Source organism: Miniopterus schreibersii, assembly GCF_964146895.1.
Source record: "Miniopterus schreibersii genome assembly, chromosome: 10".
Classification (NCBI taxonomy): Eukaryota; Metazoa; Chordata; class Mammalia; order Chiroptera; family Miniopteridae; genus Miniopterus; species Miniopterus schreibersii.
This window is the reverse complement of record NC_138110.1, coordinates 74,388,618-74,415,657: the sequence shown is the minus strand read 5'-3', so window position 1 is coordinate 74,415,657 and position 27,040 is coordinate 74,388,618. Positions and strand designations below refer to the sequence as shown.

The 27,040-nt window shown below is 48.1% G+C and overlaps 1 protein-coding gene across 1 annotated transcript in view; it reads right to left on the bottom strand.

Annotated features, from left to right (window-relative positions):
- SLC24A3 (solute carrier family 24 member 3) overlaps nt 1-27,040 on the bottom strand; it is a gene marked incomplete at its 5' end in the record, with an annotated part of 322,397 nt that overhangs the window by 119,244 nt on the left and 176,113 nt on the right. The window contains one exon of the mRNA XM_081149048.1: nt 4,499-4,575. Coding sequence (XP_081005174.1) covers nt 4,499-4,575 — 77 coding nt within the window. The remainder of the gene's footprint in view (nt 1-4,498; nt 4,576-27,040) is intronic.

Sequence of the window (27,040 nt, the reverse complement as noted above, 5' to 3'; positions counted from 1 at the left end):
GCCCTTAGAGACAGTGAACAGTACAGTAGGGAGCCAGCAAGCAGGGCAGGGATACAGGGGACACCAGGTAGCATCAGGGCCAGCGTGGGGCACAGGCTGTGTGGAGATGGAGGTGGGGTGCGGGGATAGAGAGATCCAGGTCGTCGAGGCACTGGGCATGGCTGGGAATCCCGCCACACAGAGGAAGTGGGGAACGGACCTAGAAAACCACAATTCCACGGGGAGGGTGATATTTGAATAACCTCCTAGCTCCCCCTCACATCCCAATCACGTTTCACTGCCTCTATCCCAAGGGCCTTCCTCCAGTGCCAACTGTTTTCCACTGCAGCTTTGGGGAGCAAGGAGGTCTTAGTGGAATCACGAAACAGAAATTAGCAAATTCTTGACCTTAAAATGCTGCTCTGGGAAGGAGAGAGAATTGGATGCAGGCTCACAGAGAATTTCCAAAATTTCCTGACTGGATGAAAAACTTCCTGGGCTGGATGGAGGAGGAGGGACATGTGCACAGGAGCTGGAGATTTGGAGGGGGGACCACCAACCTTGGGATCCAGCCCTGGACATCACCGCACAGGGATGCCACAGGGACCAACGGCAACAGTCCTCGCTGCCGTTCCTGGAGACCTTCCACACGTGGGAGCCGGGCTAGGAGGCAGCAAAGCATCCTGCCTCAACTTCCCAAATGCCCCACCCTGTGCGGAGCCCACCCCTTTTTAGTGCATGCGAGCCCCAAGAGTGGGCACTGAACACCGAGTGCAGTGACAATGGAGATGTAGCCAAGGGAGTCCTCACTGCAGGACAGAGCAGGCCTGAGGCAGGAAAGGCCCACTCCAGGGGCCCACGTGCAATGGGGAAGTTCGTGCGTGGCTGCAAACACTAAGGTTCATCAGGTTTTGGGGTATGACTAGAAAGGACTGGGCTCTCTGGTTAAGATTAAAATGATGGCTACTGAATCTCATGAAAGAACAGCCCATGGCCCTCTCTCTGGGGCAGCCTAGGGTGACAGAAAACACATCTGGGACCCTCCCCTCACTGGAGGAGGCAGACAAAGCTCTTCAGGGGCCTAGAGACGGCTGGGTGATATTTAGTACTCATATTCCCTTCTCAGTGTCCCTACCCAGGTCTAGGGTCTTCCTCAGGGACCCCTGCCCAAAGGGCCCTGGGCCTTTCTCTGTGACCTGCCAAGGTCTTTCTCACCTGGCTGGAGGGCTGACCCCTCTGGTCCCCCTCTGGATATAGCTGATCCTATTTCCTGGGCAAGGAGGGATGGCGAGATCTGGAATCTGCTTCCCACCGCTTCTAACTCAGCAACCAAGACGCCTCATGGTGCCTCCCAGGTGAGGTCCACCCTCCCCCAAGCCTCTCCACCCCGCTCCATGTCCTTAGTTTCTGCTCACCCCAGACGCCATGGACCCTCCAGTCTCTGTATCTTCTTCCATCGCAGGCTTCCTGCTCCTGCCTGGAACTCCTTTCCTCCCTTCACTGGAAAACACCTACCCACCTTTCAAGTCCAATGCAACTGCACCTCGCAACACCGGACTTGCCCGCCCTGCACTCCGGCATCACGCGGCACAGGCCATGGCCAGCACCTGGCACGGGGCTGGAGCTGCCCAAGAGGGGGCCTCCCCATGTCCAGTGGGTTCCTGCAGGGTGAGGCTGTATCGCTGCCTTCTAGAAGGGGCCAGCCCAGCGCTCCCCTACTGCAGGGCTCAGAAGGCTCTCTAGATGGCTGCGTGAGGAAATCTGCACTTAGCTCCTGCAGCTCTGACTCATGCATCCATCTGTTTCCTGTTGGCCACCAAAATGCCACAGGTTAGTCCTGGCAGTGTTTCTTCTTATATCCAATTATGTTCACGTGGCAACTCCTGAGCATGCTAAATGTGTGGGGCACCATGGTAGGTAAAGGGGAAAAAGAGAATCACCTGTCCCTGCACTAAACTGTGCAGCATTTGTTGTGCACTGCACCAGACACTGTACAAAGGGGCTTCTCTTGGGAGGGTCCCATCCCTCTGGGGGGAACTTAATATTCTGATAGTGCAAGATCTGATCCTTGACCTTGGGAGGGCACCAGCAGGCCCACCCATGCTAACATGTGCCTCTGCCATACAGAAGAGGTGCCCTCCTCCTCTCTGAGCCTGTGGTTGTCTACCCTGTGTCATGGGCATGTATGTGGATGCGCTGGGCGGCGAGTTCAAGCTTCTCCACTTGGGTTCCTCCCTCTAAGAGCTGGCTCCAGGGAGGAAGACTACACTGGCCTTGGCAGCAGGCACAGCCATCTGGGTAGAGGATTCTGAAGTTCCATGTGCTTGGGGCATGGTCTGGTAGGGGTGGGTGCTGACCTTGGTCCCCAGACCCCTTGCCCTGTGGTTTCTTCAATGCAGGGCCCTGGGCGGAGCCTAACTGTGGAATTAGATGCCAGTGATGACACCGTGCTGAGCTGCAGGCTTCTGCCCATCTCTTGGGAAGTGTCTAAGGGAGCATTGTCCGTTTTTGCTCACTTCACCTTCATGTCGCCCTGGGAATGCATGATCACAGACAGCAGGGGCTGCAGGTGTCTGACTCAAGAAAAGCAAAGCCACGCACCTCCCCTGCCTTCGGCTGGCATCAGAGGATGTGTCTGCAGAGGGAGGAGAAAGGGCCCTGCCAGCTGCAGGCGACAACACAGCCCTGGGAGGAAGGAAGCTCGCACTGTTTGTGCCGAGAGCAGAAACCTCATCTCTCAGATGTTGGCACATCAGGGTGCTAACAGCTCCCCGGGAACCCTGGATCCAGCTCAGCGCCTGGGTCTCCTCAGCCTTTCGACAGGGAGCCTCCCCGGTGCCGAGGGCGGCAGCTGGCATCCGTATTAATTGCTCTGTGCACGGCTCCCCTGAAGGGCAGGGAGGACCGCAAAGGGCTGGCTTTATCTATCATCTGGTATTTTTAGAGACTGTCTTTGCTTAAAAGGGACTTCTGGTGCCTTTTTCTTTTTTCCAGGGAGGTGGTTCTGGGGGTTGAAGAAAGGTAAGACTTGAAGAGTTGGCTCCTTTCACCATGAGGGGCGTCAGGCATAGGGCGGCTTATGGGCCCAGAGAGGTTAAATATCTTGTCAGAAGCCACACAGAGCGAGGACAACAGAACTGGGCTCCAAGCCTGTGACTGGTCGGACTCCAGAGTCCAGGGGGTGCCTGCTGCCTTCTCCAGGGGTGGACTGAAACGTAAGGTCTCTGTCCCCTCTCCTTGAGTCACAGTGGGCTTGTGACCACAATAGAGTCTGGTGGAAAAGATGCCTGGAACTTAGGGGCCTGGGCATTAAAGGTAACCCTCCCTCTCTGAGCCCTGGGCTTCCACATGGAGCCACTCGGAGTCACTCGGAGCCACTCGGAGCCACTCGGCAGTGGCCACATGGGGTGCTCTGCTCAACCGTCCCAGCCTAGCCAGTACTCTGGCCACCTCAGCCCGGACACCAGATAGGAGCATGGAAAGCCCTTTTGGAGGGGGTCCTGCAGCACCAGTGGCTCCAACCCCAGGCGTCCATGTCACCACCAGTCATCCAAAGCTACCCACCTGGCCCGGGTCCCATGGTTCAGCTTTCCCTCTGGGCCCCTTCTGAACTACTGACCCCAGAACCCACAAGGAACACTGAATTTGTCACTGAATTTGGAGACTTTTTTCACAGCAATAAATAACCAGCATGGAATTAAGAGCATCCTGGGGGAGAGTGGATGCCCTGGAGATGAGAGGGCACAGTGACGTACGGAGTTCAGACTCTGGCCTGGGTCTTTCTGATTCTGCCGCCACTCTTTAGATACATCTTCACACACATACCCTCCCCACACTCTCCAAATGGGGGTCAAGGAAAAGCAAAGGCCTTCAGTCCACTGGGTTTGCAGAGGCAGTGCAAGGGCAGTGGGGGATATTCAGGGCCAGGACAAACTTTTATTGATCACCTACTATATGCCAGACACTGTGTCAGTTGCCATTACACTTAATCCACGAATTTTACAAATACTTTGTTCCTGCCACATGCCAGGAACAGGTCGGGAAATTAAACCACGTACAAAACTAAGTCCTAGTTCTGCTGGGGCTTACGTGTGAGTGAGGCTCACAATAAGCAGATCATTATATAATAATATGTGGTCAGTGGCACGGACGAAAATGAAGTCACGTAAGGAAAACAAAGTGGCATCTTAGAAAGGCTGGTTAGAAAAGGGTTCCCCAAGAGGGTGACACTTGAGCAGAGAGAGAGGAAAGTTAAATAGCGGAGAGCAAGTCTGTTTGACCTTGGAGCCCACACGTTGGGCACTGTTATCAAGGACAGAATACATACAGATGCCCGCCAGCTTATGAACCTGTAGCCTCTTAAAGAGGGTACACTGAGAGATCACCGCTCAAGGCTCAGAGGACCCCCCACCAGGTGTGTGAACAGGAGGGGGGAGACGCCTGTGTGGGCACCACACTGCCCACCCACCAGCCAGGCCTCCCTCCGATCCTCCAGCAGAGCCACGAGAAGGGTACTTACACAGAGCACATGGAGAACCACTGCCCCCTGTCTTCGGTCCTCGTTGGTGAAGATGTCACTGGGGAACTCATGCAGGGCTAAAGAAGAGAGAGAAAAAACCAGCTCAGTACCGATGACAGCATTTTCTGTGCTGGGGTCTGGGGCAGTGTTGCCAGGCCTCATTTTCATATGGGGTCCATGAACTTGCATGAGAAAAAATGACATCTTTATAGTCACAAATCTCTAACTGGAAATAGTGTTTCCTTCAGATTAGAAGGTAGGTAACAAACTACAGTTGTGTTAAAAGCACCTGGGCCTCTGCCCCTAGTATTTTCATGATCTATTATACGTATTACTATATTCAGGGTGGTCTTTTTTTAACAATATGTTTTTATTGATTTCAGAGAGAAGAAGGGAGAGGGAGAGAGAGAGAAACATCAATGATGAGAGAGAGTCATTGATCGGCTGCCTCCTGCACACTCCCTACGGGGGATGGAGCCCATAACCCGGGCATGTGCCCTGACCGGGAATCCATCCATAATCTCCATGGTTCATAGGTCAATGCTCAACCACTGAGCCACGCAGGCCAGGCGAGGGTGGTCTTTAGACTGCCACTTAAAGTGTTAGTGAGAAAATACGTGAACTACTATCCAGCCCTGTATTGGCCAAGTCAAGTGAGTTCCTGGGACCAGAGAAGGCCCTGGACAAGGTCACAGGTGCCACAGGTCACAGGTGCCACACGTGTCTGATGTGGCCAGGTCCAGCGTCTGCTGCAGCCTGTGTCCCCCACCCCTGTGACTTCCCAAGCCTCCCTTGTGTAGCAACTGGCAGAAAGGAGGTTCAGGGTGTCTTCATGAGGAGGAACAAGAGACCGTAACTTGCCCGTGCATCACAGGCAGCACCACAGGCAGTGGGCATGGGGTGGAGGTGGCAGAAGGGAGGCCCTGTGCGCAGGCTTAAAGGTCCAGATGAACTGCTGTTGGAACCTGCACTCTGAACCTAGGAAGGCAGGGCCAGAATGTTCACATTTAAACCCCAGTTAGCTACACTGTAACGTGTTGTTATATTAAGCACTGATTCTACCACCTTCGCACCTTCTTTGGCTCATTTGCAAAGGACATAACTGTATGATTCGGGCAACAGAGAATGCGACAGCCCTCACTGGAGACCCACTGGGCAACAATTCCTTTGGGGGAGGCCCCTATTGCTTATTACTGACCTCATCAGCCCCTACACAGGCACTATCCACACAGCCCATCCATGCACACATCACTGTTTCATGAAGTGCTGCTTGGCTGTGGTTCTAAAGCAGTTGGTATGATTGTATTTAATCTTCCTAAGGAAGGGGTCGGCCTGGGGTCATGGAAAGGCTCCTCACTGTGGCATCTGGAAATGTGAGGGTCGATGCCAGTACTCCCATAGCATGGCCTTTGGTGGCATGCATTTTCATCTCTCAGAGCCTCAGTTTGCCTACTGGCCACCTGAAAAATGGCCTGACGTTCCTCCTTATTGCTCCCAGGAACAGAGAGAACAGTCAGTGCACACAGTAGACACCCAGTAAGTGTCAGCAGGACGAAATAGTGAAGGGAGCAGAGCCTGGGCACTGACCCGGGATGGAGTAGGTCAGCCTTGCCCAGGTTGCCCAACAGTTCCAGAAAAGAGCTGCCAGTAGCAGCCTTGCTCCCCAAGGCCAAGCAAACTCCCCAGGTGCCCGGCTCAGTCTCCGTTGCCGCCAACACGTCTGGGAAGATGGTGTCTTCAGAATACCCACAGCCGAGCAAGACAAAGAATGTGTGGAGGAGACAGGGTGGCTCGCCGGACTGGAAGGCTCTGCCCAGCACTTTCTGGCCTCAGTTTCCTCATCTTTAAAACAATGTGGGGCTCTAGTGCCTCCCACAGGCTGATGGGTGCTGATGCCACCCCAGCTGCCCTCCACCCGGGCATGCTTCCTCATACCCAAGTCCAGACAAACCAGGGGCATTTCTCAGTCAAGGTGTGAGCTAGGAGGCTCGCCCATCTTTAGGAAGCTGAGATGTCCCTTGGGTTGTTGACTAGATTTTGCATAAGGGCCCAAGTAGGGAATCAGGCCAAGGGCCAGATCCCACCCACACCTCTCAGTTATCCTTTCCCCTCTCAGACCCACTTCCTTCACGGTAGGATGGGTGTGTGGATGCCATCCTTGCGGGGAGAGCGCAGACAGTGGATGTGAAACACCTCCAGCCATGCCTCCTGGTTACATGTCACCATTCGTCATAATTATAACAATAACGGGACGCTGCTCTGGCATGGGGCCAAGGGCACATTCCTTTCAGGTCTTAGGGTTGAAATCACCTGTCACCGATTCCTGACTGCCTTGCCCTGGTATCTGTTCTCCAGGATGCTGTTTAGTCCAAGGCAGCTGCGTGATGTGTGTCCCTCTAGGTGCTTCCCGTGATCAGGCTGCTGGGACCACACAGCCCATGTGGCATGCTGGGGCCAGCTATACATCTGGGGACAGCTACACATCTGGCTGAGGGTTCCCCTGAACACCTTCAAAATCCTCCGAGTCTCCTTCTGCGGCTCTCTCTCCCCCTCTCAGTTTCCTTTCAGTGTATCTCACCTGCCCCGGGGGGGCCAGCAAGGCAAGCAGTGCTGTTCCCATAGAAACCGCTGAGCCTGAACCCCGCGGATCCCCTTTCCAAGGCAACAGCAATCAGCGGCCCGCTCCTCTCTCCTGGCTGCTTTCCTGAGCCCCAGGTTTGATGAGTCTAAATGCAGGTTTGTTGAAGGTGAAGAGTGCTTTCTGCTTTGCTTGGGAAAAAAAATCTGCAGCAGGGACATTCGTGGCGTCTTTAGACACACTAATTGCATATTGATCAAATGAAACAGCCAAGGCGAAGATCAACCCATCCCAGCGTCCAGCTCCCTCAGCGTGTCTGAGCAGGAGTGGGAACCACAGCAATCGCGAGCGTCATCTCAGCCCAGGGGACTTGCACAGCAAAATATCTGGTGAGCTTGATGGACTGGCCCCTCAGGAATTGTCCCCGAGAACCTGGAGTCCTGACACTGCCCGGCTGGTTCCCTGCAGCGATGGGTGACTTCCCAGCTCTGCTTCAGACACTTCCATCTGCCCTGGTGCTGCCCAGAGAGCCCACTGCTCCCTCTGCCCCTGCAGGAACTCTGGGAAAGCCTTGCAGCCTCCCACCGAGCTCTCCGGGCTCCTTTTCTGGCCCTCTCGTGCTGTGCGAGGACTCAGCGGATGACACTGCAACCCAGCTGCAGTCACTGGTCGCCTGCTGTAGCTCTGACTCAGCTGGACTGAGAGTTCCCTGAGGGCAGGAACTCTGCCACTGTTCCCTCTGTGGCAGGTGACCGCTGGGCCAGGGTCCATGAAAGAGAATTAGCAATGCCAAGTGAATACAAGTGTGAATGAACTCAGAGGGTCTTTCTCCCAGGAGATGGTTTTTGCATAAACACAGAATTATTGGATGAAGCATGGCACTGGGAGGGACACTCCTGTAAACTCTCCAACAACCGGATTCCAACTCGGGTGGCCATTCGGGCAGTTCACAAACACCCCTTCTCCTTGATCCAGAGACCTGGAAGGAGTATGCTTGTGGGTCCCCTTCCAGGCTGCGCGGGGCCAGGCAACTTGCTCTGATTAATAGAAAGTGAACAAAACGCCACATCGTATTTCTGGGCAGGCTTTACAAGGCAGTGTCCGATTCATCGCCTTGCATTTTCTCGTCTAAACGTCCATGGAAACATACGTTGCGATGAATCTTCCATCGGCCTAGATCCCTGAGTGACTGATATCGGAATTCCACCCCCCTGATACATGTAGCATAAGTAAAAAGGAACATTTCTGTTCTTCTTAGCCACTGTGATTTGGGGGCTATTTGTTACCTGGCACATTCAAGCCCACCCTGAGTGATGCAGTAAGTAATGTGGTCCTCGGCTCTGCAGCAGCATTTTGCACTTGAGGCCTTGCCTTGCAGCAATTTTGGTTTCTCCTGTATTCTCCACTAGATCGGTGGTTAGGGTTGGAGAAATGTACTCCCCTCTGTATCCTCAGTGCCTAGTTAAGTGTCCAGCATGGAAGGGTCACTTAATGAGTGTTTATTGATCAGATGTATACATCTGTCATAACTGAAGGTCCTGAACAAAATTATCCACAAAAGAATCTGTGTGAAAATGGAGATAGTCACAACTTCATTTTCTAAATATTTAGTCTCTGGAAAAGTTTCAGAGACCTTTCAGTGCCCTCCTCTTAATCTCAGTGAGATTCAGCAAGCCATAGGAATGCAAGAGGGAGACTGTCTGGCAATGGGAGGGTGTAGGGTGTCCTTGGGGACTGCAGCATGCTGGGGGGTTATCTCATTTTAAGGGCTATGTCTTAACACAGGAAAACTTACTAACAAATCAGTCATGTGTAAAAAAATACACACTTAATCAGCTTTTACCATGTGCTGGGTACCACACTTGGCCCTAGTTACAGAAAGAACAAAGATGCACAGTCTTTGTTCAAGAGGAGGTACAAGTTGAGTGGGTGAAAGGTTAGGCTGGGGGCAAGGGAACCCTCCACCCTCTTTGAGATCATCCTAATAAGTGAAATATACTTAAAGATGAAACTCATCTTTATCCAGTACCTGCTGTAAATATATATTTGTTGCTTTTTCATTGCTTCTGCATGATAGGGAACATTATTCCTAATTTACAGATAAGTGAATCAAGACCCAAAGAAAGCAAAGAACCAGTCTAAGTTCACATAGATGTTAGTGGAGGAGCTGAGATTATAGCCGGGGTGAACTGTCTAGCATGTTGATTCCTCATACTAGAGAGGGCAAACTGACCATTCCCCCACCTGCCTCTTAAAGGGCACAAGTCTTTCCCTTCAAAAGCCAGAAACAAAGCTCTGGATTCCAATGGATTGATGTGTGCATGGAAACAAGATCATGAACAGCATCTCTGTGATGGAAGATGTAACCACAGGTCGTGGTAACCAAGAGCCTCAAGCCAGGGCTCATCAAACTATCAATCAAACAGCTATTACCAATCAAATTTTCTGAGAAAGGTTGCTTCAGCCAAATACTTATGTGGTGGCATTTGCTTACCACAGGCAGCCAGGGTTTTCTAAGAGCCTAAAGACCTAAATTTCAAGGCCTTTTCTACCACTCATGAGTTCTGTGGCCTTGGGGAAATTCCTTCACCTCTTTCAGTCTTTTTTTTTTTTTTTAATGTTTTTATTGATTTCAGAGAGAGGAAGGGAGAGGGAGAGAGAAACATCCATGATGAGAGAGAGTCACTGATCGGCTGCCTCCTGCACACTCCCAGCTGGGGATCGAGCCCGCAACCCGGGCATGTGCCCTGATCGGGAATCAAATTGTGACCTCCTGGTTCATGGGTTGACGCTCAACCACTGAACCACATATGCCAGTTGGGCAATCTCTTTCCGTCTTACTGTGCAAAATGGGAGATGATTAACTGTGATACTTACGAAATCTGCAGTACCTGGAATCAGGTAACTAATTATCAAGTGGTAGCTCCTTTGGAAAGGGAGAAATAGGGACAAGGAGTGTTTCCCAAGACATTAGGGCCCTGCCCACATTCCTGGGGTCCTACCACTTTCATGTTAAGCAACTGCCACACTTGTATCTCCTTCCCTGAGGGCTTTCTCCAAAGCTGAGAAAGGGTGCTCTGCCCAGAATGCGAAGACTAGAAATGCTGAAGAATTAATACAGCACTTTCCCCCAGAAGAAGCCCTCAACCAAAGTCTGAAGGATCCCTCAACCTCTGCTCCGTCCCCACTCGAGTGGGATAACTCCAAGGTGTGTTCTACGCTATTTGTTCCAGCTCCCAGCAGGACAAAGCTCTAGCTGTCCACAGTGACACCTGGCTTTACAACACTCCTCTGACTGGCTGCCTTCCCCTCCCTTCCCTGTCTCAGTCCTGGACTCTCCTATCTGAGTCAACTCCCAAATAACTTGGATTTGGGTCTGCCTCAGAGTCTACTTCTGGCAAACCCACATTTAGACAAAGGGAGCTAGGAATTTTGCATTTTTGCACCCCTCCATTTCAGTAAAGCTTAAATTTTCTAGCGAAGGACTCATTCATATTCAGGTGAATTTCCCCCAGTAATGGAAACAGGCCTCAATGGCCTCACTTCCGTGCCCTTATGGGGAAACTGCATCCTGCATTGCCAATAGAAGCACGGACCACCTCACTCCTGATGCAAGCTGGTGGACTGTCCATGCCCCCCCGTTTCATGGTGCTGAAGTTGATCCAACACCCATGAGAAGTTCCTTGATTTCCACTTCAGAGTTCCTTTGCTCATTTCCATATTGGCAGAAGATTTTAAACAACCATCCCACAAGCTTTTCTCCTGGAAGGGAACAGACATTCTTTGCAACTAAAGAACCCCAATCATTAGTTACGTAGACTTTTGGCCTGGCAGGGCACTGAAATATAATTTGACGAACTAGCAACCTATTTCTTTATCAATAATAAAAAGCCATGGCACCAATGCTGCTCATGGCTCTGAGCCAGTAACTACTGTAGAAAATACAGTGAATAAATAATGCAGTGGTCTCAGCCCACAAACATGGCAGCAGATAGGAGGCCTACTTGGAGGGGTGAGTGCCTACAGCTTGCATTTGTCACTCATGTGGGAATACCATGGCTGCGTCAATAATGAAGTTTCATTAAAGGAAATAAAATATTTATGGTAAGTAGCCCTGTGGCATTCAGAAACTTAGGCCATTCTTGGACTGCTCTGGTCCTCAAAATGTCCCTTGGTGCCAACGTCAGAGACAGAATGTTTCGATGGATGAACTGGGGTCTGACTTGGGTGCTACATCTCTTATGCTCTCAAGTTTGCTTATTGATCCAGAGAAATTCAAACCAACAAGCTGATGTATGCAGAAACCCACTAAATAGCTTCTTAGTAGGGCACTCAGTGGTAAGAAGAAATGTCCATTCTTCCTCAGCACCCTTGAGGGGACAAAGGCTACATGAAAAACTTTCTTAGGAAAAATGCAATTAAAATAGCTTGTTTTGAATGTAATAATTCCCTACAGGAATCTACATTGAAAATGTTTACTCTTAATACATTTATTTCATAGAAGAGGAAGCATGCATGATAAAGACTGGAGGTTTCAAAATCAGTGATTTTTAAATATGTTAATTCGTCAAATTTCAGAGCTGGAAGTAATCTTTAGTATTGGTCTACAAATGAAAAGGTGATGACAGAAAGATTTGGTGAGAAGCACAGTTTAAGCTTTCTTTCTGCTTCCTCTTTGAAAGTCTCTTCTTTTTCTCCATAATGTTATTCCATGGTCATCAATTTTGGGGGTAGAAAATAGATTTCATCTCATATGCTCATCAATTGACTGGTAATGACCGTTAGACTGAGTCTTGGATAGGGCTCCATGTGGTAGAGGCTCATGATCCATTAACAACGTCTGCCACAGTTACTGGAGTGGAAACGGGGACTTATTTCCCTAACTAAAGCATTCCTGACAAAGTCCTAAAATAAAAGAGTGAGTAGCATTCCTTCTGCCTGGTAATAGTAATTCTTGCCATAATTTCTTTGATCTGTACCTCTTCTAGAGTATAATCCATTAAAAAGGGGAGGGGAGATTAAAGAATTTCTATACGATTCCCTGAAAATACCAAATATATTTAAGCAGATGCAGTAGGTGATTATCCATCTATAAAACATTTGAAATGCAGTCGATAATACTTAAATATCTCAGAAAACTCACAGTTAGTTATAGGAAGAGCTATAAATGAAGAGACGAACTATTGGATAATTCAGTTGATAAAACTCAAGTCATGCCTATGTCTCAATTTAGTACTTGCCGACCTCTGGCCCCTCCTTAAGGGAATAGAAGGTGTTACTTCTAGGAAATCATTTTCCTTTTTTACCATCCACCTATGGTTTGGAATCAATGCACTCAAAGAATCTTCTAACTACACTTAAACTCTTTTAAGGGTAAATTTAAACTCAGGGCTTTTTGGTTTGATCACCAAGTTTGTTCATCAAAAGTTTAAATTCCAAATATCATGGATACATCTCTTGGAAAACATCTGTCACTGAATCTGAATAAATATTATAAGAAGAGTATAATTCATCTAAAACAAAAAGTGATTCTTATATCAAGTTTTCTCCATTTTCTTGGCCCATCACTGGGCTCTAATGATGGCACATTATAGCTTTGAGTGAGACACACTAAATACCATTTGTGTCCACAGTGTGCTTTGGTCTCCAATTAGATGAGGCACCAAGAGTAGGAAGTGACGACAAGGACAGTATCTTAAGAAGACCATGTGCTCTCTTACATCTAGCAGAGCAGGACTGGTCAGTTTGGAGCGGGCCAGATAAAAGCCAGGGGATTTAGAATCTACTTGACGTGTGTCCAGTAACTGTTGATTGTATACTTGGCTTTATGGGTGATGCCCTGAGGAGACTCTGGATTCTGTCTTCCTTCAGAGTGCTCCATTGTTGTTTGAGCAGGAAGTTAAATTACTGGAGGGTCACCTCTAGTGGTGGTTTTAGGGTCACCTCTAGTGGTGGTTTTAGGCTTTTTCTGACAAAAGTCTGTTCTAATAATGCTTAGGTCCTGGAATTTTTGTAGGATTTCAATGGAAAGTTTAAGCTGTTTATTAAGCCCCTTTAATCTGGGGGACTTGCACTCCAAACTCTGTCTCCACAGGGCTGGTAGCTACTGAAATCCCTACTCAGCAATTCAAGCCTCTCAGCTGCTGTTTCCCCTGGGGTGCTTGGAGTTGGTCCCAACGCATGCAGTTTAGGTGTCAAAGATTTAAGGTTCCCCCTCTGTGACTCCTTCTGTTCTAGGATGTCCCCCAATTTCTACCTGCTTTGGGAGCTCCAAACTCTAACCTCTGATGCCTCAGCCCAACAAGATCACAGCTTTCTGGCTGAGCTCTATCCCCTATGCACGCACATACAGAGGAGTTTCATTAGTGGAAAAGCCAACTGGTGTGGCTCTCACACAGTGTGGTTTCCTTATTTCAAGGTTCATATACCCTAACGTCTTTGCTTACTTTATTCACTTTCCAGAGCTTTTAGACAATTGTTTTCCTTTGGCTTGTCCAGCCTACAACTGTTCCTACATTAATCCAATATAAGCTACTCTACCATGACTGAAAGTCAGAAGTCCAGAATATATTCTAGATCATCACCTGCTGCAGAAAATTTAGAGTAAACTAAATTAACACCACAGGTTCCCAGCACTTGCTATTAGCCACATTAAACCCTCCACAAAACTCACGCAGCCTGAAAGAACTGTGTGGCCGAATGGCAAATAGTAATCTGGGGAAGGCTCAGGTGACTGGGATGGGCTGGCAAGACACGATGGAAGGGCTAGCAGGTCATCTAATTTCATGCTAACTTATATGGATAAACCAAGGGTTTGCCAGAGAGAGCACTCAACACAGGATATTACAGGAAGAGATGCTGCAGTATTCCACAGCCCTCAACTACCTCTATTTCAAGGTTAAGGCAACCCAAAGGAGCATCTGAGGCGGCTCTGCTTCTGACAGGTGATGCCCCAAGGCCTAGAGGAAAGAACATGTGTTAGGAGGCAAAATGATATTGGACACCAGTTACAGCCAAGAGAGTGAAATTGTGTTCTGCTTTCCTTCGGAATCTGGAAGTTCTCTTCCATGTTCCCGTAAGTGTCAGATTTTGACATTCCACACGAAGTTGGCAAATTGAAATTCACAGCAACAAAGGTAGGTGTTTAATAAATGCTTTTCAAGTCCAGACAAAGTTGTGAAGCTTTCGAAATAGGAAAGGAAGGTAGGCAGCACACAGAATGTTTGACTAAATCTGGCCATTATCTCAAGCACATAAAAGTATTAACGTTTAATTTTTTTAAAAAAGGAAGTGAAGGAAAAGCATGATTAGCTCCTGAATTAGCTGAGATCAAAATAGTAAGTACCACAATTTGTGTTCAAAATGAAGAGAAAAAGCCAACAGGAAAAAGGAGGGGAAGGTTTCACTTGGTTCTTGTGTCAGAGCTCCATCACAGTCCCCATGACAAGTCAATGATCTCATGCCCCCCTTATCCCCCCTATCATGCTCCCCATTATAAGTCAATGGCCTTGTGCCCCCCAATACAAGTCAATGACCTCGTGCTCCCCCCTACCCTCATGATATCTCCCATTACCAGTCAGTGACCTCATGCCCACCCCTCAGAACTTAGGGTTTTATGTCATTGCTGGCTAGCTTTTATCTTTCTATGTGCTTATTATATCTCAGAGGGTTGGTTGGAGTTAAAAACACATTCAAACACCCCTTAAAGAAATCAACATAATTATTTTGAGACCAAAAACAAACAAAAAAAGAGCCAATGGTAGCAACATAAACTTTGTGATGTAATAACTCTGGTCATCTAGTCCACAGGCCAGATGCAAATGTATGCATTTGCTGTCATAAACCAGGAGAAATCTTGGGCCCACTTGAGAAAAAGCCTGGTCAAATAAAATGGAGACCCCCTTGTCACCCCCATAGTCAAAGGACTGGTTTTAGATGTCCTTGAAGATGGTATGCAGTTCACCTGGCAAGCTGGACAAGTTCCTGCAGCACATGGGGTAAAGTGACTTACGTGGCAGACTTTCAAGGGGTGGAAATTATGTTCATAGCATTACTTCCTATGATCTTTCTCAAATAAACACTGAATTTCAGGGCACTTCATATAGATCTATGGAAAAAAATCTATTAATTCTTTCAAAACGTGACCCTTTCAATGCTTGAGATACATGATATTTTGGGCAATAGGCATACAAATAACTTTATTATGCTTTGAGGGACTCAAAGAATCTCCAATCTCCTAGGTAACACTCGGTGGGAAGATAGGCAAAGGGGTTATTTTTTCAATCTGAAGATGAAAGCAGCAAACGCTGTGGGGGGTCCTGGACTGTGGAAACAAGGTCCAGCCAAATCACTTCCAAGAGATAGGCTGTCAAGTGCCCACAGGGAGGAGGGCCGGTCAGAGCAGCATTATCTTTCCCTGAACAAGACACAGAAGCAAATCCAGTGGCTTATGCTCAGCGATGCAGGCAAGCGGTTCTGTCCAAGGACACAGGGTTCCTCTGAGAAAGATTCAAGGACCAAAGAGCCTCTGATCTCTCTATGATTATGCTTGCATCCTGTCATGAAAGCAAGCTTTTCAGGGAAATGACGTGCACACAGACGTTTCCCCACCAATTTAACTCAAAGATGAACGGCACAGTTACTACCTGAGCCATGTTGCTCTAACTCTGGCAGAGGATAACTGGAAAAGATACAACACAGCCTTGCCCTCTCGAAGCTTACAACCTAGTTGGGGAAGCCGGATTTAAGAGCACAAACCACCCAAAGTGCAGGATGGTGGAAGGCAGGCTTTATTCCAAGATTATATATATATATATATATATATATACATATATATATATATATATATATGTATATATATGCACACGCATGTACATAAGTATATGTATAGGTGTATACTCACATATGTATGTTATACATACTAACTGCAGCATAATTGCTATCCCAAAACAGTGGTTTAAGACAACCATAACGTTTTTTATGATGTCTCTCATTTCTGGAGCTGACTGGGCCCAGTCAGGTGGTCCTTACTCGGCTGCTCACACAGTTGCAATGACACAGCAGTTGGAACTGCTGGGGCTCCTTGGTGCCTCTCTGTATCTCAGTGTGGTTTCTCCATGTGGTCTTTTCTTAAGATCTCTTTAGCATGGGGACTTCTCACATGGAGGCTCAGAGATACAAGGCAGAGGGCAAGGAAGAAGTTGTATGGCCCTTTATGACCTAGCCTGGAAGTTGCATGGAGAATTTCCACCACCTCTGTTCCTTGGGGTAGTTACAAAAGTCTGCTGGCCTCAAGTGAAAGGGGGTACAGACTCTACCTCTTGATTCTGGGTGGGGAAAATACAAGGTTCTGAAAGAGCACCTGGTCCTGGAGTAACTACTGTGGCTATTTTGGAAGATGCAATCTGCCACTATTCGCCTCTACCTGAAATGATAACTATTTTTATAACTAATCCATATCTACTAATGTGGATCAGACAGTGAGTGGTATTTGGAGTCAGAGAGAAAAGCATCAGCCTGAGCCAAAGCAGTGGGTAAAGGCAGGATGGGGTAAGTCGGCCTCGAGAGGAGCCTTGAAGATGGGAGGGCACACGTAGCTAGAGAGGAGATGCTCCAGGCGGAGCGGAGGCGGAGGCAAGGTGTGCGGGTGGGAAGGAGCAGAGCGTTCAGTGTTCCAATGATGCGGGTCCCCTTTCACGTGCTCCTCCTTCAACAAACAGCCAAGCTCTACAGCGGATAGTCACAGCTACTGGTGTGTTCCCCTTCCGTGATCTTTCTGATCCTCACGGCTACCCTGACAGCTGTGTGCTTTCCTGAGCCAGGTCTTTTAAGTCTCAAGTGCCTTTCTTCTAAACCACAGTACACACATGTATGCATTTGCTGTCATAAACCAGGAAAAATCTTGTGCCCAACATTCATCAGAGCTTAGTCCACATTTCCCCCCAGGCTCGGAGACATCAAGTACCTGCTATGAAAACCCCAGCTTTGTTTTTTCCAAAAGAAATGACTTCACCCCAAATTTAAAAGAACATGTGGAACTGCATTGAACTTCATGGCACATTAGAACCGAGAATGGGAAAGACTAACATCAGCCAGTTTTTCTGATTAGCCTTTACTAAGCCTCAAGCAAGGGAAACACAACCCTGGAGTGCATGGAGTCCGGGATCCACTCCACGTAGCAACAGTTCCCTGGCTCCGTCCACCTGAAAAGAAGTCCCTGCCTTACTTAAGTGCTGGCAGTGTCTACCTGCACCCTGACATTTGTCACAGGCTAACATTGAGCTGGGGATTGACTCAGATTTTCCTGTTTCCTGAGATACACCTGATGGAAGCCTGTGCACACCGTTGCAGCAACTCTGTGCCCTGGGCCCCGTTTCATCATTTGCACATTGTATGGCCATGGATATACCCCAATGTGTGCTTGGTAAACTGGGACGCGCAACGATAAGGTGGAAAGAGTTGGTATCAGGGCTCTGGAAAGATCCCCAACTGACAACAGAGCAAGGTTTAGACCTCAGGGAAGATGCGGCTGGGGCAGTTCCTGGCAGGAGAGAAGAGAAGCAGCCCTGGCCATGCCCACCTGCCTCCCTGAGGATCCTTTACCATTTTCCTCCTGCCAGCTCCAGGTGCTTTCACACCCAGCAGCCAGCACCCAGGGTTCCCGTGCGTGCACTGAGGTGCCAGCTGCGAGCCTCTACTTGATCCTGGGCCCTGCCTCCTCCCGTCCTGGTCCAGGCGCTCGCTCTCTCCTACCAGTCTTTCCAGGGAGCACTTTCAAAAATCATTTTTCACATGAACACTCATGCCGGGCTCAGCTTCTGGGAACCCAGGCTAACCCAGGAACCACACAAACACTGCCTCTTCCACAAACATTCCCCTGATCATCCCAAAGGAATCCTGCCCAAAATCACCGCAGAGAGTGGGATCCAGACCGCAGGAGTGCAAGCTGGAGGGTGGGTGGTGGGCAGCAGCTTGTTAGCTTGTCAGCTGGGTATGGGCACAGCAAACCAAACTTTCCCTTCAAATGGCCGTGTCCCGGGTGAGCCACACACATCACTCAGCAGCCCACCAATTCCCACGGGGCCTATCTGTGCACAGCGGGCAAGCGCCTTCTGCACCAAGATCCCAGCATGCTTACGGGTCCTTGCCTATGGGTCCCTCTGCATGCAGATGGGCTGGCTGGTGTTTAGGACGGAATGACGCGAGATCAGACTTGCTGAGACATTGTCGGCGAGCAGGGGAGCAGGGCGGGGTGAGGCAGGGGGTGGAGAAGCCGCAGAACAACTGCCCGTGGCCCGAGTTTCCATTCTTAGTGCCAGCAGATGAGAGCCAAGGGTGTCCCAGGGTCACGTCTGATTTGTCTGAATTGAGAGGCGGCATGGAGAGCATCTTCTCTTGGTGTTTTCCCTGGTCTTAAACACGTCCCAGGCATTGCTATGTTCTCCTGTCATAGAATTTTTAAAAACCTTGTTTTTTACCAGGAAGCTCAGATCCAAATAGCTAAACAGAATAAAATGTGTGGTTATGTCTTGGTTTGTTGGAGGCGGGAACAGACTCAGGTGACAAACGGAAGGTCCTGCCTCAGATCCGGGTGTTGCTGTGGAGAGTGCTGGATATCAGAATCTCACGGTGAGAAAAAAAAATGGCAAGTGTGGTTTGGGAGTGGAAAAGGCTGTAATTTTTGGTGACTATTTCCAAATAACAGAAAGATGAGTGAGAAAAGGTAGTGGTCAGTGGAGAGAACAACACCTTCCTCACCAAAGACACGCCCCACACACATTGTGGACACCCGGCCTTTCCTGGGGGAAACTTCGCTGCCATGAAGTGAATGAAACCAGCTCTTTCCAGGCCCTCACTTTCAGCAAGCCCGGCCGAACAGCTGAGTGGCTGCGTGCGTGGCTGGCACTGCTGTGCACAAGGGGGGGAGATAACACCTGACCAGCCACATCAGCGTATGCGCCCACCCCTCCCCTCCCTCTGTAAAACATGTCTAAGCCCTGCTAAGGTCTAATGGCTTGGCAGGAAAGTGAACCTCTCACAGACAGATGAATGGGCATCCCCTTAAAGGTGACAAGAACTTGTAGTTTTATGACACCCAGTGAAGTCAAGAGGGCAGCAGGGTGACCGGGCACCCCTGTGGTGGACGTTGTCGGTGCCCACCTAGATCCCCTTCACCGGGCTGGTGCACCCACCGCCCAGGGCAGTGAGTGTTGTCTGCTAATGGCTGGGTCTGTATCCAACTCCTGAGAACTTCCCTCGGCCCGTGCGCGCTCTCTCACCCTGAAAGTCCAGAAAATCAAGTGTGCGCTCCAAGAGCGTGTGCAGCCAATGCCCTGGCTCAAGGAGGAACGTCCTGGTGCTGCTCACTGTCCGTGAGCCCAGGAGCTCAGGCTGAGGCCCGTCTGCAGCTAGAACACCTCTTGGCTGACTGCTTTTCCTGCCTCATCCTGCTTCTCTCACTCCCCTTCTCTGACAGCTCTCCAACAATACATCACTGGCACCCGATCTCTTTCTGGGGGACCCAACTTGAGCCTACCCCCTGGAGGGTGCTCTGTCTCTCTCCTGGAGGGGCTCTCTCTCTTGGAGGAGGCTCTATCTCTAATGGACTGGGTTTGGAAAGGCCAGTTTGGGGGAAAAGAGCAAATCTGTGGCAAAGGGGCTCTCAGCAGCCTGGCTTGTCTGACACCTTCTGGGCCCTCCCTGGTGGGCACCCAACTGATGCCTCCTCGAAGGCCCAAAGGTCCCTCAGCACGAACCCTGCTCCATATCCCCAGGTGCCCGTGCCCCTAAATTACTTCTCTCTCCTCTTTCACAGTTGAAACTCACCTTCCTTCAGTATGAGAACCATCAGAGAAGTTTTAAGAGGAAAGCAAACTGATTCAATAAATGCAGGTGAAGTTAGAAATGACAGATAGGGATGTTTTTAAAACTAAAAGATCCTGCCCCTGGTGAAGGGCATCTAGATGGTCTCCATCCATTTGCTCTGCAGCAGTACTTTGCATACTTCTTTGTGCACCTGGACAATTATGGGATAAACTCCTAGAAGAGGAATTGGTGGCTAAAAGCAATGCACATTTTTTAACTTTGTTAGAAATAAAATGCCATCCAAAGGGTTTGCCCCAATTTTTACACCCACCAGCAATGTATGAGAGTGCCCGATCCACATGCCCTTACCAATACATCAAATTATCTAACTTTGGCACTTCTGCCACAATGAAACAGGAGAAAGGGTGTCCAGCGTAACTTTAACTTGCACATTTGCTTATAACTGATGAGACTCCTTTTCCATGTTTTAAAAAAATTTTGCTTTCGTTTTTTTTTAAAGTGTGGTAAAATACACATAAAATATACCAACATAACTATTATAAAGTGTATAGTTCGGTAGTGTTAGTTCATTCACATTGCTGTACAATCAGTCTTTCTAATCCTGCAAATCTGAAATTCTATACCCACTAAACACAACTCTCCTTTCTCCATCCCCCAGCTCCTGGCGGACACCATGCTACCTTCCGTCTCCAAAACGGACTGTAGGTACCTCACATGAGTGCACTCAGACAGTATCCGTCCCCATTTGTTTTGTTTCGTTTTGTTTTTGTTTTTGTTCTTTGTGACTGGCTTATGTCGTTCGGCCTAATCCCCTGAAGGTTCATCTCTGTTGTAGCGTATCTCCGAATTCCCTTCCTCTTACGGATTGATAATATTCCACTGCATATGTACATACACCACATTTTACTTATCCATTCATCCGCCGGTGGACCCTTAGACTGCTCCCACCTTTCTGCTGTTGTCAATAATGCAAATATGGGTATGCAAATATCTCTGAGCCCCCGCTTTCAATTCTTCTGAATAAATACTCAGAAGTGGAATCGCTGGGTCATATGGTAATTCTATTTCTAATTCTTTCAGTATGTTTTAGTTCCATTTTGTTTCCAGCTGACCCTTAACCACCCCACCCAAGACCTCTGTTCCCAGGAAGCCTCTCTCTTCCATGTCCAAGCTCATCACTGAATTTATGCTCACCTCCCTCTGATACTCCGGGACTTTGCCTTTCAACGTGGCTCTGGAATAAAGCCAGGCCCAGGCCCTGGCAGTGAGAACCCAACCTGGCCTGGCAGTTGTGAGAAGCTGAGCCATGAGCAGAGGCAGCCCATACTCTCAGGCCCCAGGGCATTTGCACACCTCCCGGCTGCTCTTCTGCTCCCAGCTGCAGTGATTCCAGCTCTCACACCCAGGAGGCAGCTCCTTTGGGCATTCGGAACATCATTTAACCCCGACGGCAAGAAAAGCAGCTGGTACTGCTGGTAAAAATGCCACCTACCCTTAAGATCTTGCCAAATACCCTAAACCCTAAATTTAGGTTTGGTTACAACACATACACACAACTACTCGACAATCCCACAAGCCACTGAAATGTGAGAGCCAAATTCTGTGTCCAGTGTCTCAGGCTGGCTGCCTCTAGAATTTCTTTTCCATTTGTTTTCATTGCGAACAACTCTCTCTTTCTTCGGTCCCCTTTCCTGCTACTTTCAAAAGCCAAGTGCAGTCGAAAACCTGCCAAGGAGCTCTTCCTTGTTAAATGCCAACCTCTCCTGCATGGGGCGGAGAAGAATTATTGGTGGCTGGATGCAGGTGCCTCCTGGAGTCCCCGGTGGGTGGAACAGTTTGATCGATGAGTCAGGACTGATCGCTGGCCCAGGTTTGCCTGGTCTCAGCAGCCATTCATTACAAGCAAACAAGCTAATCATCAGTAGGTAATTCATTGCTGCACAGCCTTGGTCCCTGCTGTGGGGACAGGTGTGCTGCCACGTGAGCCCGGCTGCTCAGGCTGTCGGTGCCTTGGAGAGGGAACGACCACAGCAACGCCACAACACGTTTCTGGAACTCAGCACCCTTTCCCACCCGCTAGGCTGGTCTCGGCACTGAATCACACACCCCACAATTCAATTAAAATCCAGTGCATACAGTTGCAGAGTCTTGTACAGACAGAGTCATGTGCTTGGGGTGTCCTCAAACTCTGCCCAGGGGTCCTTCCTGAGATCCATGAGATCCCACCAGGTCAGGGGCTGGAGGAAAAATCTCAGCAGATGATCTCACTGTCCAGAATATTTCGGCAACGTATGAGTTCTGTCCTCTCAGAAGCAAGAACAATCTCCAATGGGAAAGCAACTGAGACTGTTTCAGGCTTGTTTCATTCATTCATTCATTTGTTCATTCGTTCCTATTAAAAATCTTATAATTTAAAGTGCAGAAAAGCCCCCCAATGAATAGGGGGTGTACCTGAACCCAAGGATACTCTCCATGTCAAATATAAGAAAAACCACAGCAGAAAGGATCATGCCAAGAACAGCAGCAGCAAAACATCTTGTCAGCTGATTTACAGACCTGAATCAGGTCAGAAGGCCACGTCTGAAATAAAAACAGAGCCCTAAAGATGCATCTGTCGTTGTGGAGAATCGATAAGGCCCTGAGTCTGCACTTCACTTCTCCCAGGGGGTGGGTGGACAGGCACGCCATTTATCAGTCTCAGAAAGGCCGGGGCTGGACCAGAAGCAGCCATACAAGGTCATGCCCTGGTTCCTGACTCTGACAGATGATCTCTGTATTGAGATCACTAAATGAAATCCCTGCGGATAACCAAGATGACAGATGGCAAAATAAACGAGAGTGACTGAGGAGTTCTTGCTGACACCACGGATGGGATTCCTCAAGGCCTTCCATGGGAGGGAAATACTGTCCAGGGACCTCGGCACTCTATTTCTCTGCAGGGTTTTTTAATCCCCCTATCAAGGCTGGCTCTTGGGAAAGTGACAATCACATTCTTTTATTTACTTTCAACGCCCACAAAGCCAGTATTAGTAACCTCGTTCTTTTCGGTATCAAGTCTAAATGGTTTAATGCTGCGCACAGTATATGCAGAGTTTATACTATACTCATGTATCAATCAGGCCAACCAATGGGGAAACCTGCCAGAAAAGCAAGAACATAATCAAGCCATTTGCCTTGATTGTGACGTCCCTGACGCCTGCTCTTTAGGCATGTGGCACGTGACACTTCCCTGACAGGTAAGGCCAGCATGGTCAGGAGAAGCCGAGCAGACCCCCTGGCTGAAACATCTCCCTCGTCCAAGGACTATGGTATCTGTGATTTTAACTCTGGGCTAAGCACTGTTCTTTTTCTTCCAGTTCTTTTAACACACACACCGACCACAGAAGAGAAACTCTGTAGCTCAAAAATACTTCCAGATCATTAATTTCTCGGTTACTAAAAATCTCTCCTTTTTATGGACTAAGCTTGCCTTCAACTATATTGGAAATCCGCTCCCTGCAGGTCCCTCCAGCTGCAAATACCTGCCTCCTTCTCCTGCCGCCATTTATTTCTGTAAATAGCAGCAGCACCTACACAGGCTCAGAACAGAAGGTCTGGAGTCATCTGTCCTCCACCCCCACACTGTACCAGACCACATCCGGCCGGTTTCCAGATCAGGAGGCCTGATCCCGCCTCGTTCCTTCTACCCATTAGTTCTTTGCCACACTGCCATCAGGGGCAGGTCTTAGGGGGTCCGCCCACTCCAGCCATTTCAAGCAAGTTTCTCTGCTGTAATCTTTCCGTTTCCAATCTCTCCCACTCACTTCTCCCCATGCGGTGCCCAGAAGAGTCAGGGTTGATACAAGAGGATAAAGGGAGTAACAAGCATGCTCTGCTGGCATCCCACCTCCAGGGGCCGCCTCTGGAATTCCTTGCACTTTGGGACAGAACCCTCGTCAGGATTCCTACAACTATGGACGATGGCATCCCACCTACTCAGGCCTCCCTGCTATGAAGGCCACGTACTCCAGCTGCATTTCCCTTCCTCTCTGATGAGCCATCGCCAACCACAAATCTAGTTCTCTCCAACAAGATCTTATATAATTTTACATATTTTGGATACCGTCCTTTATCAAAATTGTGTTTTGCAAAGATTGCTCTCCCAGGCTTGACTTTTTATCTTAACAGTGCCTTTTGAAGAACTGAAGAGTTTTTCATTTTAACAAAGTCCAACTTCTTTCTTTCTTTCAAGGTTCATGTTTTTGGTGTTGCATCCAAAAAGTTATTGCCAAACCCAATGTCACCTAGATTTTCTTCTATGTAATCTTCCATGAGTTTTATAGTTTTGTATTTTATATTTAGGCCTCTGTTTGATATTGCACAACAGAAAAACAAAGTCTTCTGCTAAGCAGTACAAACATCAGGGCTTCCTTTATCTCTGTTTCTAATCGAGTCCAGGATTTGCACTGGAGGCAAGCTCAGACTTATTATTTAATCACCAGCATCTCAGATTTATAGCAATTGCTCATCAAAATAAACCTCTGGGTGTATTCACACAACCAGCTGCGAGGCCAGCAAGGAAGAGGCTGGGGGTGCAGATGGCTTAGAGTTCCCTATGAGTGGATTGCTTGGGTATCACGGAGAGTTGGAGAGCAAGGAGGACTGTACAGTAGTCCCCGCTTATCTGTGGGGGATACATTCCAGGACCTCCGGTGGATGGCTGAAGTCTATATATACTATGTTTTTTCCTATACCTACATATATGTCTTTTTGCTTAAAAGAAGCACTTCATCGCTTCTCTTTGGCATATCCGAATTGCAGCATCACTGCTCTTGCACCTTGGGGCCATAATTAAGTAAAATAAGGGTTACTGGAACACAAGACTGGGGTACTACAACTATCCATCTGATAACCAAGACAGCTGCCAAGTAACAAGCGGGGAGCTGGACAAAGGGATGAGTGAAAGGACAGGGTTGAGCGGGACAGCACCGGATTTCATCACGCTACTCAGAACGGAGCACGATTTAAAATTTATGAATTGTTTATTTCTGGAATTTTCCATTTGATGTTTTCAGACTGTAATTGACCAGGTAACTGAAACTACAGAAAGTGAAACCATGAATAAGGGGGAAACACTGTGTATAACAGGTGAGGCGGAAATCTTACTTGGGTCTTCCAAGTAATTTGCCAGTGTTCCCACACATTTTGCTAAAAATCCTCCCCTTCTGCCTTGGTCAAGGCTGTTTCCTTCGTTAAAAATTAGGCTCACGCCTGGCTGGTATATCTCAGTGGTTGAGCATTGACCTATGAACCAGGAGATCAAGGTTCGATTCCTGGTCAGGGCACATGCCCGGGTTGGGGGCTCGATCCCCAGTAGGGGGCGTGCAGGAGGCAGCCGATCAATGACTCTCTCATCATTGATGTTTCTCTCTCTCCCTCTCCCTTCCTCTCTCTGAAATCAATAAAAACATATTTTTAAAAAGTTAGGCTCATGTCCTGTCATTTTTGGTTATCTACTGTGTACCACTCATCTGTCTGGTTTAATGCTGTAGCTTTAACAATATCTAAGATACATTTCAGTATAGAGAAGGGAAAATGTTCCTTCATCGCTCTTCTTCTAAATGTTTTTGGTCTTCAAGTAAATCCAAAAGGAAATCTTAAATTTAAAAGAAAATTAAATTTAAAAGATGTTTTTATCTTCTACCCAAGAACATTTATTGTTACAATAACGTAATATATATTTAGATACATGTTGTTTCTTTTCTACAGGTTGTGCACTGTTCAACTCAATTCTAGTTATTTCATTACTGCTTTCTTTATTGCTATTATCTAAATAAAAGATTCAGTGTATCTTCTAGCTGGTCTCTGTCAGTATTTAGGAAAGCTGTTCATTTCTGCTTATTTACTTTGTATCTGACCATTTAAAACTTTCTTACTAATTTTGAGAGATTATAGATTTATTTGCAAATAATAATATTTATATTAGTTGTTCACTAGGACCTTTGAAGCAAACATATTAAATAAAAATGGTAATGGTGGCCATTCTTTGTCATAAGTGTGACTTTTTATGGGCTTATCAGTATCCTGGTCACCTCCATTGTTGACTGTTGGTGTCAGAGAGTGTTTTTGACATTGGGGGATACCCTTCTATCAACATAGACCTTTTATATATATATATGTCTTTAATGATTTCAGAGAGAGGAAGGGAGAGGGAGAGAGAGAAACATCAATGATGAGTCATTGATCAGCTGCCTCCTGCACGTCCCCCACTGGGGATCAAGCCCACAACCCGGGCCTGTGCCCTGATCAGGAATTGAACTGTGATCTCCTGGATCATAGGTCAATGTCCAACCACTGAGCCACATCGGCTGAGCCATAGACATTTTTATGTAGTGTTTTCTTCCACGAGATCCACCTCTGTGCATCGCACAGATGAACTCTTACCTGCTCCTGAGAGAAGCTTCTTTAAAAGTTCTACCAAATTTGGTTACTATTTCCTTTAGCAGTTCTGCATTTTTAATAATTTTCTTTTCAGGGTGCTCTGTGTTAGATTTTACAATCCAGGTTATGATGATGTTCTAAGCGGATGGGAAATAAATGCTGCTCTCCACGGCTCCGCTGGCTACCCAGCCCTGGGGCAGTGGAGAGTCCCAAGAACTTGGGGGCCTCCTCGAAAACCTGCAATCACACAGTGCAGGCACGTCCTCCTGTGCCTTGCTTCAGGCCGCGCCACTGGAAATCACACCGGGAATTTCAGAAGCAGCTGATGCCAAATCCACCCAATCTCAAAGGAGAAGCTAGACTCCAGTTGCCACTATGGCCAACAGGTTTTATGATGCGAGCTCCCAGGCCCATGGTGAACAAGACAAGTAGAAAATTTCCTCAGACAGTTTAATTAAGCTGAGTGAGTTTCACTGTTCTGGAAAATAAACCCAACCACTTTTCTCTATTAGCAAAAATGACAATTCAGCATCCAGGCAGATTGCTGAATTAATAAAAGTTCATTAAAAAATCCATCCTTTAATTAGAAGTCTCTGCAGACCCAACCACCAAGTTACAGACTGACGTGATTGGGAAGGACAGGGAGAGATCCCTGGTGCTAAGGCCTGTGCCAGCCCGATCCCCCCATGCCTCCTTTGGGGCACTTTCTGGAGCTCTTC